Source organism: Syngnathus scovelli, chromosome 3 (genome assembly GCF_024217435.2).
Source record: "Syngnathus scovelli strain Florida chromosome 3, RoL_Ssco_1.2, whole genome shotgun sequence".
Classification (NCBI taxonomy): domain Eukaryota; kingdom Metazoa; phylum Chordata; class Actinopteri; order Syngnathiformes; family Syngnathidae; genus Syngnathus; species Syngnathus scovelli.
In genome coordinates, this window is record NC_090849.1 from 23,949,314 (window position 1) to 23,967,386 (window position 18,073).

Genomic DNA, 18,073 nt, shown 5'->3' on the forward strand with positions numbered 1-18,073 from the left:
AACAGGGCAGGGTGCCATGAAAGTTTCATTTTTTTGCACGGCTTTGAATTACTGGAATGTAGTGCGGAACTCCAAGGGAAGTTTAAAAAGAGAAGAAAATTGGCATTACCTGTGTTCCGAGGCAGCTCAGCATCATGTGAACGAGCAATTTGGCAGCGAACGTGGGCAAGCGGTAACACAGGACGTGTGCAAGAATGGCCATTGCGAAGGCTGGAAAGGGGAAAAACAAATTAAAAATATGTTTTCGGTCAAACGAGTAAGGTTTGGAAACTAGGAGAGTTGTGGAGAACGACAATTCTTGCTAAACTAGCAAAAAATAAAAAATAATCAAGGAGTGCCACATTCAAGTTTGTTAGCTTAGCAGACTGCATCCTGGTTTATGGAGGACGATGAGTCTGATTCTGATTTTGGGTGGGTGGACAGTTCCATTGTTGATAGAATAAATCAATTCCCGACTGGAAAATTAAAATTCTAAAATTTATTCTGGAAAAAAACAACAACCCTCAAGCCATTGTGGTACCTGAAATGCAGATGAACCCCGAGGCATAGAAGGCCTGGTTATATGATGCAAGCGGAGCAAACTCCGCATAGGCCGTGTAGACGGACAAGTGTGAGCAGGCGCATTCCACGTGGTTGCCGCTCTCTTTCACAACTCTGCAATACTGACCATCCGATGACCAGCTAGATGGTTGAGGAGACAGACATGAAATCAACAACAAATCTAGTAAACTAGGTCGCAGGTATTTGAGCATTGCAATTCAGTTGATTTAAGATAGCAGATATAATAAGGTCAGTGGGTATTCCGGTTCTTTCCCAAGCCATGACTCTCTCAATCCAATCTCTCAGCGGTGTGTTTATTGCAATAATATTGGTCCGGCTCTAAGCCTCAATGTTAGACCTTCAGAATGTTCTCATTAAATGGAAGGCGAGTGTGAGGATTCACAGACAAAGGCAGAGTGTCCTCAGGCACTGTGGAACTTGGCAATGTGCTCACTTAACAAGTTGACCTTGCCCAAATATGTGAAGATGACAGATAAAGGGAAGCACACGCCACTAGTTTTACTGAGTATTTCGATTAGGCATGGGTCTCTTATTCAATTTCCTCACTCAGCTATGGGAAATTTAATGGGTCAATTCACTTATTTTTATTTACCTTTCCTAATATCTAAAGGAAACCTGAAGTAAATGACAAATAGGAAAGAATGTTTGACTGTAGTAGAAATAAACTAGGGACGTTTTTGTATGTAATTGATCCATTCCGTGGTGGGCTACCTTGCAGTGGTCTGGTTCCATAGAAGGCACATAGAACGTCCCGGTTTAAGTGGTTGACCAGAAGTGTGGATACGATATATCACCTCCATGCCATCTTGAAGGGGTCTGGATTTTCTGTCCTGGAGGCTGGCAGAGAAAACCTGCACATGAACAGAAGAGATATTGCCATTTGTTTTTCTTAATGGGGTAATACTGCCCCCTGCTGTTTAAAATCACACAGCCCACCTTTCCATTGAGAGCGTTTGTGGAATCATTGGTGACAAACCAGAGGTCATTTTTAAACTCGATCAACTGAACACGGCTGAGGTTGCCGCAGTCCGGGGTGGAGGTAGCCGGCACTGGCAACAAAGTGTCCGGAAGCTGGAAGAAGTCTGCGTTGCTACCTCTGAATTTGTGTCCATTGATTTGTGTTGGATACCACTGGAAGGCGGAGATGGACATGTGTGCGCACGAGGCCAAGATGGTGCCCCCTCTGGAGAAAAGACACGCATGATTTGAAAAATCAAACATTTTAAAGCAGGGATATCCAAAATTCTTCTCAAAGAAAAAATATTCATTTACGATAATGTATACTGACATCTCACAGTGACGGCTCGTGATGGTTGAGAACGCGAATCGTTCAGTCACTTCGGCGAGATGGCTGAGGCCCCGCGTGTCGGCTCGACTCGGGTCGGCCAAGGTACACAGCAGGTCATAGGTCAAATTGCGGCTGCTTTCATGGAGAGATGCTCTGTCGGACATTGCAAGCAGCTAGTTTGGAAAAGAGAGAAATCCAACACAGAATAGTAACAATTGAGTGAAATTGAGTCAGTTACACCAGATGATGTCACAGTGGACTCACCTTTTCCAGAGCTTCAAGCACAGCCGTCATCTGCTCTGAAGACAACGCGGAGACGGTCAGATCGATGAGCCCTCGCAACACCTGGTTCAGCGTTGCCGGGTCGAGCGGTTGATGCAACTTCCCGACAAAGGCCCACATAGCCGCGCTAGCAACATTCGAAACGAGCGTCACGTTTGCCCGGCCAAAGTCGCTGTGCACTCTGGCGCCCCCTGTAGCATTGAACAGCTCCACTTGGAAACGCTTTGGCCGAGGGAACGACGAGGGCAGGTCGGGGGTTAGATAAATGTCCACCGATGTGTTGCGCTGACCCGGGTCAAAGGTCAGCTCGCCTTCCTGCTGAGGGAAATCCAATCCTTCTTTAGCGGGATGGATTACAAATGGGCCGAGCACCTCCTCTCTGGAAAGCTCCTAAAGCGGAAATACATTTTTCAATGAGACAGATTTCCATCAGCTATCCATTTTTATTTGTCTGAAATTGGAGTAATTAGTAGGAACGAGTATTTAGTGGAGTTATTTTGTACTGTATTCAAATCTTGTGAGATCTTCTACCAGGATTGTCACTGCACGTGTGCTTGAATAGACAAAATGAGGTCGACTGAGCATTGCTTTCGTGAGCTACTGATGAAAGTTGAGAAGATGAAAGCGGGACAACATCACCATGCGCTTATGATTTTTGTTGAGTGCACTCTCCTCTTTTCATCTCCAATATGACAAAGTGAGAGTGCGTCTGGCTTAGTAAAGTGTATTCAAGGTCAAAGAAGAGAAACAAAGGAATCCTCAATAATAAATAAAATATTATTTCCAAAAATAAAAAAATAATAAAAAGTAATAATAAATAATACACATTATATAATAAATAATAAAAAAATAATTGTGTCATACCAGAGTGCGATATCGTACAGACATGGTTGAAGCTGTTCTGACCACCTGGAGACTGAGCTTTGTGGTCGTGGGAACGGCGGTGGGAAACCTGTGGCCAAGGTCGAAGTACACGACGCCTCGTGGATCGTCACTCTCCGCCAAGGTGATGTTGGCAAATCGGCCGGTTTCATTAATGGTGGCGCCTGAGCCCACCTGAAAAACTTCCACCAAGAACCAAGTCTTGTATTCTGGTTCCTATGGAAACGGGAATAGAATAAATAAACAACAGAATAAATCAGAACTTTACTAAAACTGATATAAATCAATTTCCAAAAGATCAAAGTCGGGTCTCACCTCATCATCTCGGACCTCCAAAGTAAAAGCACAGACGATCTCTCCTTTCCTACATAGGACAAATCCCGAAGTGCGTAGGAGTTGTTTGGTCAGGTTGAGTCCGTTGCTGACAAGAGTCGGAGCTGCGTCGTTCAAAGTGGCTCTCCAAAAAACTTGCAAGTCCTCAAAGGCTCTATGCAAGGGAAAAAAAAATACTCAAAACGAATACCAAGTAAATAATTGAACACCACGTTAAGCCAAGACAACAAATGACCTGTTTTCCTGCCTTTGAACAAACAACTGAACAGTTTTGTTCTCTGAATCTTCATCCAGAATCTGGCCCATCAGAGAATTGTGACTGAAGCCAATAATACCGTTATGGAAGTCACTACCTGTTAAAACAAATCAAGCTTCATTAAATAACCAGCTAAATTATCTGTATACAAATAAATTGAGCACATTTCAATTTCTTACCAAGGATGGTGATCTTGGAAAAGGCCCCAAAGTCCTGGTGTTGACTCTCAGTGATCTGCGCCCCACCTTCAGGATCACTGAGATAGATAAAGAACACCTCCTGGCCTTCCGGTTCCGAGTCATCCAGGATGAAAAGAATCACCTGGGTCTCGTTTTCCCCGGCCGGCAAATGCGCAATGCTGGACTCCAAGAGGAAGTCTTGATTCTCCTTCGCGAGAGGCCAAACGGGCTCCAGCGTGAAAGGGAATGGAGTCGTGCTTCCGTCTGGAGGAACCCGAAGCCGTGCAAGTTAACACAAAGTTGGATTTGAAAATCGATCATCGAATCGAGGGAAGTACCTCCGAACACTCGCAGCTTAACTCGTACGTCTCCGGCCACGCTGTCTGACCTGCGCACCCTGAGGAGAACCTTTCGCTCCTGTTGGCTCTCTTCATCCTTGTCCTCGGGGACTTGGACCAGACCGGGACCGATACTTAGCACTCCGCTGGTTACGTCGCTTGCCAGAATGGTGACGGTTGCCAGACTGTGCAGTGGGTTGATTCGAGGGAAGACGTCAGCCAAAACCGAATTTGGACTAAGAACTTCAACATGAGTAAGGTTGACGTGAAAATATTCATCCGGCTCGGACAGCGAGTCATCCAGGATTGACAGCAGAAGGGAAATGCTGCTTTGGCGAGGAGAGTCAAAAACCAAATGGCCCTTTGGCACGGCGACAAAATCGACTTCTGCGGCGGCGCTGCCGGCTATCGTTGCGTAGGACAGGCGGGTGCTGTTGCTCCGAGAACCGTAGAGCTTCTGGACTTGGAGCCTTATCGTCTGAATGTCCTCCTCGATGACCAGCTGGCGAGATTCTGGTGAAAATTGGTAGATTCCCAGCGGCTCCACTTCTGCCAATGTGAATCCTGACCTGTGCAGAGAACAGTCATGTCGTTCGAAACAGGTTGATGCCACAAGCCCCGCCCAGGTCTAAAAGTCTCACCTGAGCTTGACATTGTTGTCTGCAGTCGTGCCAGAGGTGACGCTAGTGAGGTATAACGCATGCGCAGTTGGCTGAGATGCATCAGCCAGGGCTGTCAGAAGTATCACCTTTGTCCTTTCTCCATGGGAGAAAGTCAATGAGCCTAAATTTGAGGAATGAGCACAAGTCAAACAGTCGTACTTCTCCCACGTTCTGATTTTCTTACCTGAATTTGGCACGATAGTTCCAATTTGAAAACCAGGTGGAGACTGCCCTGAAGGATACCCTGCTCTCCACTGGACCCTGATACCCCCAAACAATCCGGCTCGTGTCACCTTTGCCTCACATTTCCCTGTATCGACGTCTGAAACCAATAAAGCCAGCGAGTCGAAACCAACCTGATAGAGCAGAAAAAAAAAAAAAGACTGTAAGTGGCTTTTTTTCCATCAGCAAAAAAATGAGTTCTATTCTATCCACATACTAACCTCTGAGCTAGCAGCTTCTTCTGGCACAGTCACCGTAGCAACAGAGGCCTCGTGATTGAGAAGTGGCGGTGTGCCAAGTAAAGGACTGAGCATTCTTACATCAGTAAGCTCTACAATGAAGCTTCCACCCAAAGACAAAAAAATCTGCCAGAGAAAAAGCAGTCAAGTTGACAATACATAAAAATAAATACTTTTAATCCTGACTGACTGTCAAAAGTAATTCTAACCTGGTTGCTGATGTGCAACGTGACCGAACTGAAGGCCTGTCCCTCAGTGAACAAAAGTTGTCCATCAGCTTGTCCTCCCACAAACATGGCCGTCACCTCCTCTGTCCCGCTGGTGATGCTGTAGCCCACGCTTACGTTACCAAACAGCCCGGCGAGCCGAGTGGCGTTCACTACCAGAACTCGACGGACCTCCGCCTCGCTCCCTTCCACAAATAAAGACTGTTGTCCAGGATTCAAGGAGAAAACACCGTGGGGGTCGTCATTAGCGGGCACCCTGAAGGATCGATGAGAACGACAGATTATTTACAGATTTGATTTGTAACATATTGGTATAATCACACAACCAACCTAATGTGCGTGCGTAAAAGGATGGAATTGGCCTCCAGGGTAGCGCCGCCTTCCACTGCAGTCAGTTGAACGATGTAGAGCTCCTCCAGTTCTGGCACAGTGTCAGGACGAAGACTAACAACAATTTCTGCCTCGCGCTGGCCTTCTGTGATTAGCACAGAGCCAGAAAATTCTAAAAAGTCCCCGGCCATGTCAAAGTCGGAATGTATCTGCCAGTGAACCTGAAATCAAAGCGTTGGCACTCAGCTTTGCTTAAGCCAAATTTGAGCGTTGAAAAGGATTTTACCGTAACGTTGCCCATGACCCCCTCCCGGCGTGTGATGGCCAAGGAGATGTTGAACGGCCCTTCTGCTTCTGTGGGTTCCTTGTGGACACCTTCTCGAAGTGCATCCTCTGTAAATTGAACTATGCCGTTTGGGTCCCCGAATTTTTCAATCTGGAAACAAAAAGCGTATTAATTGTAGTGTTTACATTCCAAATCAAATGAAGTATCTTACAATAATACAAAAGAATATTCAGTTATTGTATAAATAATAAAATTATATATATAGAATATAATATTTTCCTTGAATATCATAATATTCAAGCAATATAATATTACTGTTACAATTAATAAAAAAACAATATATATAAATAAAATTATATATATAATATATTCATGGAATATCATAATATTCAACCAATATAATATTACTGTTACAATTAATAAAAAAATAAAAAAACAAGTTGCCTTTAGTGTTATGGATCCAGCCTGAGGGTCGATGTCCACGTGTCCAGACAGAAGGCTAAGCTCTATGACAAATTTTTCCTCCACCTCTACTTCCCCGTGAGGGAGGATTCGAAGTGTGATAGTTCGTGTGGCTTCCTCCCCGTCACTGAAGAAAAAAGATCCAGTCAAGGGCTCCCGGATGTCCGTATTGGATGGAAGGAGAGGCTCTCTGCTGTTTGGACCGAGGATGGTCCAAGCAACCTTGAGAAGGACGATGAAAATCCCAAATTAGGATTCAGGACTAGCATATTAGATGGGAAATGTTCTTGTGGTACCGTTGCATTGCCCAAAAGACCTCCTGCCCTCTCCAAGACCAGCGTGAGTTTTCGGGTGTCGTTCGGGTTGTTGATGGTGATCAGGCTTTCATTGAGGAACCGCACCACCCCGCCCGGAGCGTCGCTTTTCTTGATGGTCACCCTGACGACTGTGTGAGAGCCGAGGATTGCTCCACCCGTGGTCCCAACCAGCAAGATCTCAAACATCTCTGCGTATTCGCTAACGTAGATCATTTCAAACGTCACTCGTGAGGAATAAACGACCACGCCTCGATTCCATATCAAGGTTCTCACCTTTCTGAGTCATCTAAAATTGTAACATTAACGACCCCAATTTGCTGACCGCTGACGAACGTCACCGAGCCGTTGTTTGCGACGTAGTCGAGATCAGGAGTTGCACTCAAGCCTCTGGAAATGTACACCACTGAGACGGTTCCATAAGAACCTGCAGTCCTCAACACTGGGATCAACAAAAGGCCTGCATCCTCTTCAACTGAAAGACACGAGCGAGAAGTTGGACACGGGACTTTCCTGAACACAGATTCAAACGACTTCATTGGGACTCACCCGTGATGTTGATGTGGTCCTGCTTAAATTCTAAGATACCCTCAGCGTTGTCGTTTGTCGGTATTACAATAGCAAGAGATGAGATGTCGCCTATGGCTGGAGGCTGGTCCAGTTGGAGACCCGACTCGTGCACTGTGTGATCTACACCACTGACCAGTAGAAGGAGACAGAGATTGTAAATTCACTTACACAAAGAAACACAATTTCATACTGGGATACGAAATTGAAATTGAGTCAAAGAACAGGTCATAGAGGCAAAGGCACCTCAAATCTTATTTCTTTGTACCTGACATTGACGAGATCCACGTCAGTAATGTTCACGTAGAACGTCTCGGGCCCCTCTGGAAGGCTGTCGTCAAGGATACGCACTGAAAAGTGCTGTGATGTCAGACCCGGGGTGAAGAGCAGCCGTCCCGAAGCAGAGGCAAAGTCCTCGCCGCTAACTGCTGTGCTGCCTGACGTCTGGTAGGTGACCCAAACGCTTCTCAGACTGCCCAAAGTGCGACTTATAGTCACATTCACCTAAAGGAAAAAAAAAAAACGTGCTGAACGTTTGTATTATTTCAGGTGCTGCTTGTACTTACAATTCCCTCCTCCTCGATTGCGCTTATCTGCTGCTGGTTGAAGGAGAACACGCCGTAAGGCTTGTCGCTGGCCGCCATGGTTATTCTGGCATATCGTGCACTGGGGCTGATTTCCAGTCCCGGGGTCACGGATGTCAGCGTTAACTGGAACTGGCGACGTTCCTCGGGAAAGGCGTCATCCACAGCCTGGGATGGCAGTGGACAAATCATGGTACTGCAGGTACTCGAGATAATATTGGTCAGTACCTTCAGGATGAAAGATGCAAATGATTGCTTGTCTTCTATAATGACTGAGCCAGAGATGTTTACAAACTCAGCAAGCAAAGCTGGAGTGATGTTCCATTGCACCCGCACTTCACCAAAAACACCCGGCCCACGGATGAGGCTGGAATAAAAAAAATATTTTCTCATATTAAAACTCAACACAAACGCGTCTTCCCATGATGGTGACCTCACTTGACAACAGCACTGCCGTTGTAAAACCCTTCCGGTTCTCCAATGAAAATATTCTTTGAGGACTCCGCCAGACCTACGATTCCCAGGGCAGCCTTGTCTGCCACGATGGTGACGGTTGCTAAACCTGGAGTGGAACATCGACAAATGAGTTTGTCCAATCAACCTCAGTCGCAGTTACTAAATTATTTTCTTATTTACTATTTAAAGGGTCAATGACTGCAACGGCGTCACTCGTAGGGAAAAGCTCGACAGTGAAGTGTTCATCTCCTTCCAGAACGCTATCAGCGAGGGCTCTTATCACAAATGTCTTCATCGAGTCAGCCTGGAAGAAAAGACAGATCATTTTTGATGGACCATTTTAATCTCACCTATTGGCAAACCTCCCATTCATGTTGTACCTCAGTGAAGACAAGCGTCCCATTGAGAGGTGAAAGGTCATGAACTGCCCGTCCTTCCAGTTGCCACAGCAGCGTCACCGCCCCCTCGCCTCTTTCGCTACGCATCACCGCCAGTTCGGCGACGGCAGCGGGATCGTCAACAAACTCTGGCTCGCTCACGGTAACCTTGGAGAAGAACAAAGTTGTGTGACACAAAAACATTAAATCCACAAAAGCTCCTACCTGAAGTACTTGGAATCCAAATCGTCCTAGAGGTGAATCATTGGGCGGAATAGTGACAGTGACCGAGGTCACCTCTCCCAATCGAGCGCCGCCAATCACCCGCAGCAAATTGACTTTGAACGTCTCCGAAGCCTCCACAAGGTCCTCATCTAAGATGGTGATAGCAATCACAGCTCTCCGCTGGAAGAACCAAATCGTTAGGAACTTGTCAAAGAGCTCCCATTTGAGAACAAGGATTTATTTACCTGGCCATCTTGGAAGGTGACGTTACCCGATGAAGGGCTGAAATCATTCAGATCAGCAGTAAGAGGTTGAGCCTCCCAGTAGGCAAGCAGTCTTCCACTGGCACCAGCAAGTCGCACCACGGTGAGCTGGAAGATGTTGTCAGGTGCTGGCATCTCATAGGCCACCAACGAGCTAGCCTGAAACAGGGTTACAATTTATTACAATACGACATTTCGGGGAATTCTCCACTTACTTCTAGCGTAACAAACTGCAAGATCCCGCGAGGGTCGTCATTTTCCTGGATGGTTACTTCAGCTACTTCCATGCCAGGTCTCTTTACGGAGGGCTGGCCTGCTCCGGCTAGTCCGCCAACTAGCTTCACACTGGTGAGATTTACCAGGAAACTCTCTGACAGTTCTGGGATGTCATCCTTCAAAAATAAAATAAAATAAAATAAAATAAAATAAAATAAAATAAAATAAAATAAAATAAAATAAAATAAAATAAAATAAAATAAAATAAATGAATTTGTACATTTTAGGCAACACATATTATTTTTGACAAAACAATGAATTATTACCGGAAGGATTGTGATGGTCACAATGGCCACAGTTGCTCCTTCAGTCATAATAAGTGTGCCATCTTTGGCAACATAGTCCTGATCTCCAGAGGCCTGGTTGGCTGGAGGTTGGTACAAGGCTGGTCTGGTCTCATAATGTATTTCCACCTCACCAGAGGAGCTGTGTTCCCGTACGATGGACAAAGTCAGGTTGATTGGAAAGCCTGCAAAGTTTGGAGAAAGTTATGACGGAAGACAACATGAACAATTACATACTGAGGAATTTCTGTCAAAATGTGAATTGTTAAAATACTCTCTTGCTGTTTCAGACTAATCTGACAGCCTTCCCAGATGGATTAAGACAAACCTTGGGATTAATGATATCCTGGAAACACTGAAAGAACCTTTACGGTAAGTCTCAACATGTTTTTATCTTCTAATTAGATTTTTCCTTGGCTTCTGGATAGCAGTGAAGTTGAAATATCTTCACAGAAACTTTTGCTTACCCAGCGGTTCTTGTGTTTGAGTAATCTGAGAGTCCAAATGCCATCCAATCACCCCGTAGGGAGAACCGTTTGGCAGAATGGCGAGGAGCGCCCGTGCTCGCGACGGGTCGATGACAGCAGCCTGTTGTATGTCCTGCAGCTCCACCGTGGTCACATCCATGAGGGTGATGCTAACGCTCTCCCTTAGCTCTGCCACGCCATCCGCTAGCACAGTCAGTGCAATGATGGCAACAAACTGACCCTCCGAGAACGTAACCTACGAGGATCACAGCAAATCTTCAGATTTAGTTTAGGCAGGTTGAGATGAGATGAGAAGAATGCCCCCAAAAAATATTCCTGTCTCCGCAGTACATAATGTTGTGTAATATTACTGAAATGTATTTCCGTACCACTCCCGAAGTGGGATAAATGTCCGACAGGCTCCCACTGGCAGTCCAGTGAACGGTCAGTCGGCCAAAAGTCCCCCTTCTCCTCTCCACGGTGAGGGAGATCTGATGATTCTGCTCCAACTCCTCTACCTCCAAAGACAGAGAATTCTGGAAAGGCCAGGCAGTGTATTAAATAAACAATATGCATCCAAGAAAATGTGACGTTATCTTGCCTGGGCAAATCCAATCACTCCGTGGGCGTTGTCATTGCTGGGAACATCAACGGTCACCTGACCCCCGAACCCGATCTCAGCCCCACCCTTTGGATTTTTCAGGCGGACCTGAAAGTGCTCTTGTTCTTCGGGAACATCATCATCTATGACGTTCACCGCAATCTGTAGCTCGCTGTCGCCGGGTAAGAAATGCAACTCGCCAAAACTGGGGTGGAAGGAAACAATAAATGAGTTTTGTGGAAATGAAACAAACTTTTCAGCCTGTGATATCTACCTGGGTATGAAGTCAGATTGATTGGAGACTGAAGTTAAGAGATAAACTCTGGAGCGGTTCTCCTCAGAAGAAGCTAAGAGCGTCTTGGTGGTGTTGAGGGACGGGACCTTCAAGGAGAGGAATCTCCTTGCTGGTGGGGCCTTCAAAATGACGTGGAAGAGGCCAGCATCAGACCTCCACGAGTACAGTGACGAGCTATTTCCACCGCTGAGCATAACGTAAACTAGGAGAGACAATTGAAGCATAAGTACCGGCCACATTATTAGGTACACCTCTCACGTCTTGTACTTACTGAGTCCGGAGGGAGCAATGAACGGGTGGATTGAGGTGAGGCCTGGGTACGTGATGGACTGCTGCAACTCAGGAGAACGTTGACTTAATCTCCACAGGAGCACCTCACAGGAGGGAAGAACATCTGAAAAAAATGACGCATATACAATTTATGTATGAAGGCTATCCCGAGGAATTGCTTATATGTCACCAAACGTCCCCCAAAAAAACGACATCACCTTGAAGAAGCACCAAGAAAAGTGTGTCCTCTGCTCTAGTCTGGACTGTCTCCACTTGGCTGACTTTGCCTGTGATGGGGAGGGGCTGTGGATTCCCAAATCTTCCGCCGGTCCAGCGAAGGAGCAGGCAGCCGGTCGTCTCACTGTTTAAGCAAACTACTAAATAAGGAGCTTCGGCGTGGGCCAATGGAGTCACGCTGACAATATGTTCTTCAAAGTCCAGCGTCTGCAGCAGGGTGAAGGAGCCGCTGGTCCAAACAAATATCTGTAGCGAGAAGACAATTTATTGACATTTACAACGGGAAAGGATAAGTGGAATAAATAGACAATATCCGACATCACCTGACTCGATGCAATAAGAAAATCTCTGTCGTCAATCGAGAAGTGTTTGACTTCCGATGCTTCCACGCCTAGGATTTGTTCCTACAGACCGCAAAAGTCAATCAATCCAAAAATATGTTGTGATTGATGAGTCGTACTGACCAATGAGACATTGAGGTCCTTGTGAAGTTTTAGGATGCTGAGGTTGGCTGCAGGAGCGAAGGGCATGCCGCCATGTGTGATGGCGATGTAGCTGCTGTTTTGAAATGCAAAGCCAACACAAGAACTTGGCTCCTCAATCCTAGCAGACTGGAAGGGAGAAACCAAATTAGCATGATGGCACAGGGTGTCACCATGAACTTGTATTTTTTCCAGATTTACCTCTACTGGCACAAAGACTCCTTGCCATTGATAGAGCGTGGCCAACGTGTGAGATGATCCCACGGCGGGATTTTTATCAAGTCTGACGGCAAGGACGGTTGGCATTCCGGGGACAGAGCACCATGTGGACGTGGGGCTGTCTTCAAAGCTCTGATACAAAGCCATCATGGGGAGAGCGCCATCTTCGAGACACAAGTAATATATATTATCATGATGTCGCTTAATCTTGGATGCAAATCTTCTTGGTATCACCTGAAGCAACAGCGGTGGCAGACTGCGTCTCCCACTCCACGCTGACGGCGGACTCCAAACCATTACTGCGAGACACCGTGAGGAAGATGGGACCACCTCCTTCCTTTGCCACCACGTTTGTGCTACTTCTACACAAGAAACAAAAATGCAGTTTTCATACAATTGGCCATTCCGCCGTAGAAGTCAACTAAAGCCATCGTATGAATTGCCTACCTATCGAGAGTGGGTCCAATACGGAACAAGCCGGATGGGGCGAGGTTCTCCAGGACGGTGATGACAACGTGCAGTCGGTCACCTAGACGCGCACCGGCGGTCGGGTTGGACAGGATCACCGTGAACGTTTCATTGGCTTCGGGCTCGGCATCCAGCAATGCTCGGATCTCCAGCGTCTGAAATAAAATAAGATCTGTGATATGTCAGGTATCGGTACCTGGTATCGGTACTTGCCCATCCTGACAAAAGACTACTGCAATTCACCTTAAAGCGAACGCCATCCTCCAGCTCCACAAGCCCTTGGGCTGGTATGACATCACCGTCGGCAAGACTACCATTGGCATCCGTTATGGTAAACTGCACGGTCACGGTACCGACCGTGCCTTCCTCTGGGTACCGAACGACATAGAGGGTGGCGACGCTCTCGCTCAGTCCCAGCTGAGATGTGGGCTCCTTGAGTAAGTACGGCCCGCTGCTGTTAAAAGATAAGACGCCGTGCCCGTCGTCGCTCGCCAGGATGGTCACGGTGGCTGAAATACAAAGGAATAGAAAGTCAGTGGAGGATTTTTCTCTTGGCCGTTAGGAGCGTTTATCGGCGACGACTAACCTGTGGTATTGGTGCCAAGTTCGAGACCGGGCGACGGATCGGACAGAATCAGCTGGAATCGCTCGGATCCCTCCGGAACGAAGTCGTCAATGATCTGCACCTCGACAAATTTGTGTTTTTCACCGTTGACAAAATGAAGCACCTGAGTAGATGAAAGAAGATTTGAAATGGTCTTTTGGAGCGTCCACGTGTTTTGGCGTGGTTGTACCGTTTGGCTGATGTTGTAGTCCAGGCCTTGCTGGGCCTCCAGGTTCTGAGCGTACAAGAACAGAGAAACATTGCCATACGTGCCTCTGTTCCTGTAGGCCACCAGAGTCAAAACACCCAAGGTTTCATTCACTTCAAACCTGGAAGCCAAATATGAAATATGAACATCAGACTGTTTGGATTGGAACTTTTAAGCATGTCAACATCATAAATGTTTTCTTACATGGTGCTTGTCCATTCGATGACTCCTCGAATTCCATCATTGGCAGCAATGATGACCTCCGCCACCAAACCTTGAGTGTCTACGGCACATGATGAGGATTCATATTTTAAAATTTGCCTATATTTTCAACTTTAACTCAAAGTAAACTCTAGAAGCTCTAAAAGGAGTTTGAGGAACCATATTTAAATGGCCTTTCCCTTTATGAACAAGCGGCTGGGAAGCCCAACTATGGTTTTAGTTTGCTTAGTTAATCTGCTCTCATGTAAACAAACCATCTAATACTTTTTTTTACGGGAAGCATCACCCTCTCTCCAAACCACATGACTCATGTCCATGTGTGACTCTGATTTCTCATTCATAAGCTCCACTCTAGCACGAATTAGGGCAAGCGCTGAAGCGGTAACAAGCCAGCTCACTGGTAATAAAAATTTACGGGAATTAAAGCCGATTCTGTTGCTGGGTAAACAACAGTGGGAGCATAAATTACCTGGTAATGTGCAATACGCGACTTCTATTCACACAGAGCAAAGCAGTGAGGATTGTGAGAAAGTATACAAGGAAAGTTATTTAGACAACAATCGTGTCAAATACAATACACCCACAATTAATCAAAATAATTAAAATAAAATAAAAAATAAAAAGTAAATAAATAAATAAAATAAATTAATAATAATAATAATTATAAGAGAAAAAATAATTCCATTTAGTCTTGTACCAAGTTGCGGAGTGGTGGCAAGGGTTGTTAGGAGTACCGCAGATGTAATGTTGACCAGAAAGTATTCCTGCAACTCTGGAGTATCATCCTGGTAAAAAAAAAAGAAAAAGCAAAAACATCTTAAACCTTCTGTCTTATAAAAGACAAATTGATCCGTCAGTATGTCTTTACCTCCAATATGTTGACGGGCATAGCGGCAGAAGTCTGACCCTCCTGAAGAATCACAGAAGCACTTCCAGCCAGGAAGTCTTTTCCTGGTTCCGCAAGAGCGCCTTCGACTTTGGAGAGGTCCTCCAGGGAACCCTTGAGAACCTCATAGGTGACATTCACAGCTCCTGAGCAAAGACCCGTAAGAAATACCATCTGGTCAAAATAGTCCTCACGGGAATTGTACTTCAGATCAACTGACCTAACGTTCCCAGCTCCCTGTTGATGTAGATATTTATGGCTTGCTCTCGCTCCTCGGTGGTCACTTTAAGGGATGACGGCGCGATGGTCAGCAGCCCGTATGGTTCGTCGCTGGTGTCCACTGTCAACACCGCCGCACTCCCCAGAACGTCAAAAGTGGCATGGCCCGGCGCCGCGACACCTTCGACGCGGAAACGATATTCACAATTACGTTCTAAATTTTGTAGGATATTTTACTTCACAAATTCATGCCGTACGGAATCGACTGTGTTACCAAAAGTTTGGATGTCAGTCAAGAAAACGTTGTATTCGGCTTTGTCCTCTGGCGTGACATCATCGAGCAGCTGCACAACGATGGTATTATTCAACTGTCCCTATTGAAAGAAACATTCATCATTTGTTAAAGGCATCTATATCACCAAAAAAAGTCTTTTGTGTTTTACCTCACGAAATAATAGTTTCCCTGAAGTAAGAGCGAAAGTCCGTTCCACAAGGGGACCTTGAATCACCCAATCCAACGTGACATTACCCAGACCTGGAGCAGTCCTCAAAACTAACAAGTTCAGCTTTTCCCCTGTCAAACCAAAAAACATTTAGTAGGTCCAAGGTTCCTGTCAAAGCGTCCCAACTGGCTACACACCTTCTCTAGCGATGACCGAACGCGATTCTGGATGGAATCCCACGACGCCGGCAACGTTGTCATTAGCCAGAATCACAATGTTGACGGTATCCCAACTGGGGAGGATGCGACTTCCTCCCTCCGTCTTAACAAGGCCAATCATGAGGCTCTCGTTGTCTTCTGGCTCAATATCGTCTCTGATGATAATCTCGATTGTCTTCTTGAGATCACCTGCAGACGCATTAAAAAAAAAAAAAGTTAACTCATTCACTGCCAACCCAGTCTTTGACGTCTATAACCATCAATGGCACAGAATGGCAAAACTATTATTGCAAATGAACCCCTACCATCAAAAACCAAAGTTCCCCCTGTTCCAATGAAGTCTCTATCCGGTGTGGCTTTTCCTCCAACAAACCTCCACTCGGCAGTCACCGTCCCCAAGTTGCCTCCTCGTCTTTCGACAACCAACGGGACGACCACTGAAGGTTCTTCATGAACCTCAATGTAAAGCCCCTTATTTGTAGCGTTGGGACTGGAGCTGTATATCAAAAACACCCCAAATGCATCTCCGTTCAACTGGATGGTGACCATGGCGTTATCTGGCTGCCCGATGGACGGCAGGTTCCTCTGCTCTGCAGTCAAATTCATCAGCTCGACCTTCAAATGACACGAGGCAAAAACACACGTTTCATATATTGAGTCAAAATATACTATGATGTAAGAATACCTTTAAGATCTGGATGGCAAAGCTTTCATCCATTTCAGCGACGTTATCCGTCAAAATGAGCACAGTGAGGTTTGCTTCCCATGAGCCGTCCTCCATGAAGGCACTTTGGGAGGTGACGGGGATGTAGTCGCTCCCGGCCGAGGCCCGGCTGCCGTACAAAGCAGCGGCCGCAGTCGCATTTTTCACATAGGTTACGACCCGAGACCCGGTTTCGAGTTCTTCGGCGCCCGAAGTCACCCAAGTGCAGGAAGGCGGGATTGTGGTTGAGGATATGGAGAAGGCTTGGCAGGTATGTTCTCGAAGACACGCAGCAGCACAGGCAGTTGTGGAATCCGTCAGGCCGCTGATGTTAAATGTCCCTTGAGGGGGAGTGGCCGGAAGCCCCGGTTTGAGGGTGTCGTAATAGGTCAGCAGGTTCCGACCCTCAGCCCGAGCGGAGTCGAGCGGGTCGATCGGAGAGGTGCTGTACAGGATTCGCAAGCGGCCAAAGTGGCCGTCACTGAAAATCCAAAAACGGGATGATTAAGCAGAAAATAAATGCAACACGCAATTCAGTTTTTCCAGCTTACCTTCGTAGGACGGTAATATTGGCTCTGAAGACTCCTTCCAGCGGCTCTTGGATACGGTAAACAGACTGTCCGAAGTGGACGGTCCCATATGGATTGTCGTTGGCGGGCACTTTAACGTTAACGGACGTATCGCTTCCGAGGTTTCCGCCGTTACTGGCACTGGTGAGTTCCATCTTTATAATCTGTCAAAGACACAATATAATTAATAATAAATATTTGACTAAATTAAATTAAATTAAATTAAATTAAATTTGAAATGCATTTTTACTTCTGTGATTTCAGGAACTTCATCCGCTAAGACCTCCACTCGGAGAGTCTTGACGGTCTCTCCGGGAGCAAAGGTCACGTCTCCCGATGTGGGTCTGATGTCCCCTGCTGCGAGTTGACCGTTCACAGTGGCCTGCCAATGGACCACCACAGTCCCAATAGTACCGGCATGACGTACTATCGGCAGGGCAACTTCAACAGAGTTGGATGCTGGTTCCTCTATCGTGACTGGAGCAGCATTGAAGACTGGATACGAGAAGAAACTGTGATGAACCTTCTGTAGGTATGGTGTCAAAAATGATCAAAACTAACCAAAGGCACCAAAAGGGTCATCTGAAGGCAATATGGTGATAATAGCACGTGTGATCTCTCCCAGCAAAGCTCCTCCAGTTGTCTGATTGATCAACTCGACAACGACCGTCTCCTCCAGCTCCGGGACCACGTCATTGATGACATAAATAGGTATCGATTTGCTGGATTCCCCTTCGAGAAGAACCACGTCAGTGGAGGCCACGCTGTAGTCTTCACCTGCGGGGAAACGTGTCGATCCAGGTGAGAGACGCAACACAACAGAAGGCAAGAGCTCAGAAACTTACTGACTCTTGCCGTCAAGGGCACGGCTCTGAACTTGACGGATACGTCTGCAAATATCCCCCCCACGCGCGTGACGTTGATGATGGGGCCGACGTAGTCTTCGGCCACGCTGACGGCAGAAGCTGACAGCTGAAGAACGCCAAAGGCGGCGTCGCTGGCTTCCACGATCACCTGCGCTACGATTTCCATTTTCGGGCCGAGAGACGGCGAGTTGGAAACTGCAAAG

At 46.5% G+C, this 18,073-nt stretch overlaps 1 protein-coding gene across 1 annotated transcript in view; it reads right to left on the reverse strand.

Moving 5' to 3' along the window:
* Positions 1-18,073, reverse strand: part of adgrv1 (adhesion G protein-coupled receptor V1) — a 60,738-nt gene that overhangs the window by 19,820 nt on the left and 22,845 nt on the right. The window contains exons 31-88 of the mRNA XM_049716649.2: positions 17,850-18,065; positions 17,566-17,781; positions 17,255-17,499; positions 16,987-17,168; positions 16,418-16,916; positions 16,038-16,347; positions 15,712-15,921; positions 15,515-15,645; positions 15,346-15,445; positions 15,073-15,252; positions 14,835-14,998; positions 14,664-14,751; positions 13,949-14,027; positions 13,727-13,865; positions 13,519-13,660; positions 13,176-13,441; positions 12,912-13,087; positions 12,699-12,826; positions 12,447-12,628; positions 12,228-12,374; positions 12,087-12,167; positions 11,745-12,009; positions 11,528-11,650; positions 11,236-11,458; positions 10,962-11,166; positions 10,750-10,896; positions 10,361-10,616; positions 9,876-10,078; positions 9,549-9,725; positions 9,316-9,492; positions 9,071-9,250; positions 8,849-9,013; positions 8,649-8,772; positions 8,451-8,574; positions 8,241-8,379; positions 7,995-8,180; positions 7,697-7,932; positions 7,411-7,559; positions 7,138-7,336; positions 6,844-7,063; positions 6,530-6,769; positions 6,086-6,235; positions 5,800-6,020; positions 5,452-5,725; positions 5,225-5,368; positions 4,966-5,137; positions 4,761-4,902; positions 4,120-4,688; positions 3,782-4,045; positions 3,582-3,699; positions 3,329-3,500; positions 2,996-3,229; positions 2,114-2,521; positions 1,850-2,022; positions 1,498-1,744; positions 1,273-1,412; positions 521-681; positions 110-210 (exon numbers count right to left, since the gene is read on the reverse strand). Of these exons, the coding sequence (XP_049572606.1) occupies positions 110-210; positions 521-681; positions 1,273-1,412; positions 1,498-1,744; positions 1,850-2,022; positions 2,114-2,521; positions 2,996-3,229; positions 3,329-3,500; positions 3,582-3,699; positions 3,782-4,045; positions 4,120-4,688; positions 4,761-4,902; positions 4,966-5,137; positions 5,225-5,368; positions 5,452-5,725; positions 5,800-6,020; positions 6,086-6,235; positions 6,530-6,769; positions 6,844-7,063; positions 7,138-7,336; positions 7,411-7,559; positions 7,697-7,932; positions 7,995-8,180; positions 8,241-8,379; positions 8,451-8,574; positions 8,649-8,772; positions 8,849-9,013; positions 9,071-9,250; positions 9,316-9,492; positions 9,549-9,725; positions 9,876-10,078; positions 10,361-10,616; positions 10,750-10,896; positions 10,962-11,166; positions 11,236-11,458; positions 11,528-11,650; positions 11,745-12,009; positions 12,087-12,167; positions 12,228-12,374; positions 12,447-12,628; positions 12,699-12,826; positions 12,912-13,087; positions 13,176-13,441; positions 13,519-13,660; positions 13,727-13,865; positions 13,949-14,027; positions 14,664-14,751; positions 14,835-14,998; positions 15,073-15,252; positions 15,346-15,445; positions 15,515-15,645; positions 15,712-15,921; positions 16,038-16,347; positions 16,418-16,916; positions 16,987-17,168; positions 17,255-17,499; positions 17,566-17,781; positions 17,850-18,065 (11,309 nt within the window). The remainder of the gene's footprint in view (positions 1-109; positions 211-520; positions 682-1,272; positions 1,413-1,497; positions 1,745-1,849; positions 2,023-2,113; positions 2,522-2,995; positions 3,230-3,328; positions 3,501-3,581; positions 3,700-3,781; positions 4,046-4,119; positions 4,689-4,760; positions 4,903-4,965; positions 5,138-5,224; positions 5,369-5,451; positions 5,726-5,799; positions 6,021-6,085; positions 6,236-6,529; positions 6,770-6,843; positions 7,064-7,137; positions 7,337-7,410; positions 7,560-7,696; positions 7,933-7,994; positions 8,181-8,240; positions 8,380-8,450; positions 8,575-8,648; positions 8,773-8,848; positions 9,014-9,070; positions 9,251-9,315; positions 9,493-9,548; positions 9,726-9,875; positions 10,079-10,360; positions 10,617-10,749; positions 10,897-10,961; positions 11,167-11,235; positions 11,459-11,527; positions 11,651-11,744; positions 12,010-12,086; positions 12,168-12,227; positions 12,375-12,446; positions 12,629-12,698; positions 12,827-12,911; positions 13,088-13,175; positions 13,442-13,518; positions 13,661-13,726; positions 13,866-13,948; positions 14,028-14,663; positions 14,752-14,834; positions 14,999-15,072; positions 15,253-15,345; positions 15,446-15,514; positions 15,646-15,711; positions 15,922-16,037; positions 16,348-16,417; positions 16,917-16,986; positions 17,169-17,254; positions 17,500-17,565; positions 17,782-17,849; positions 18,066-18,073) is intronic.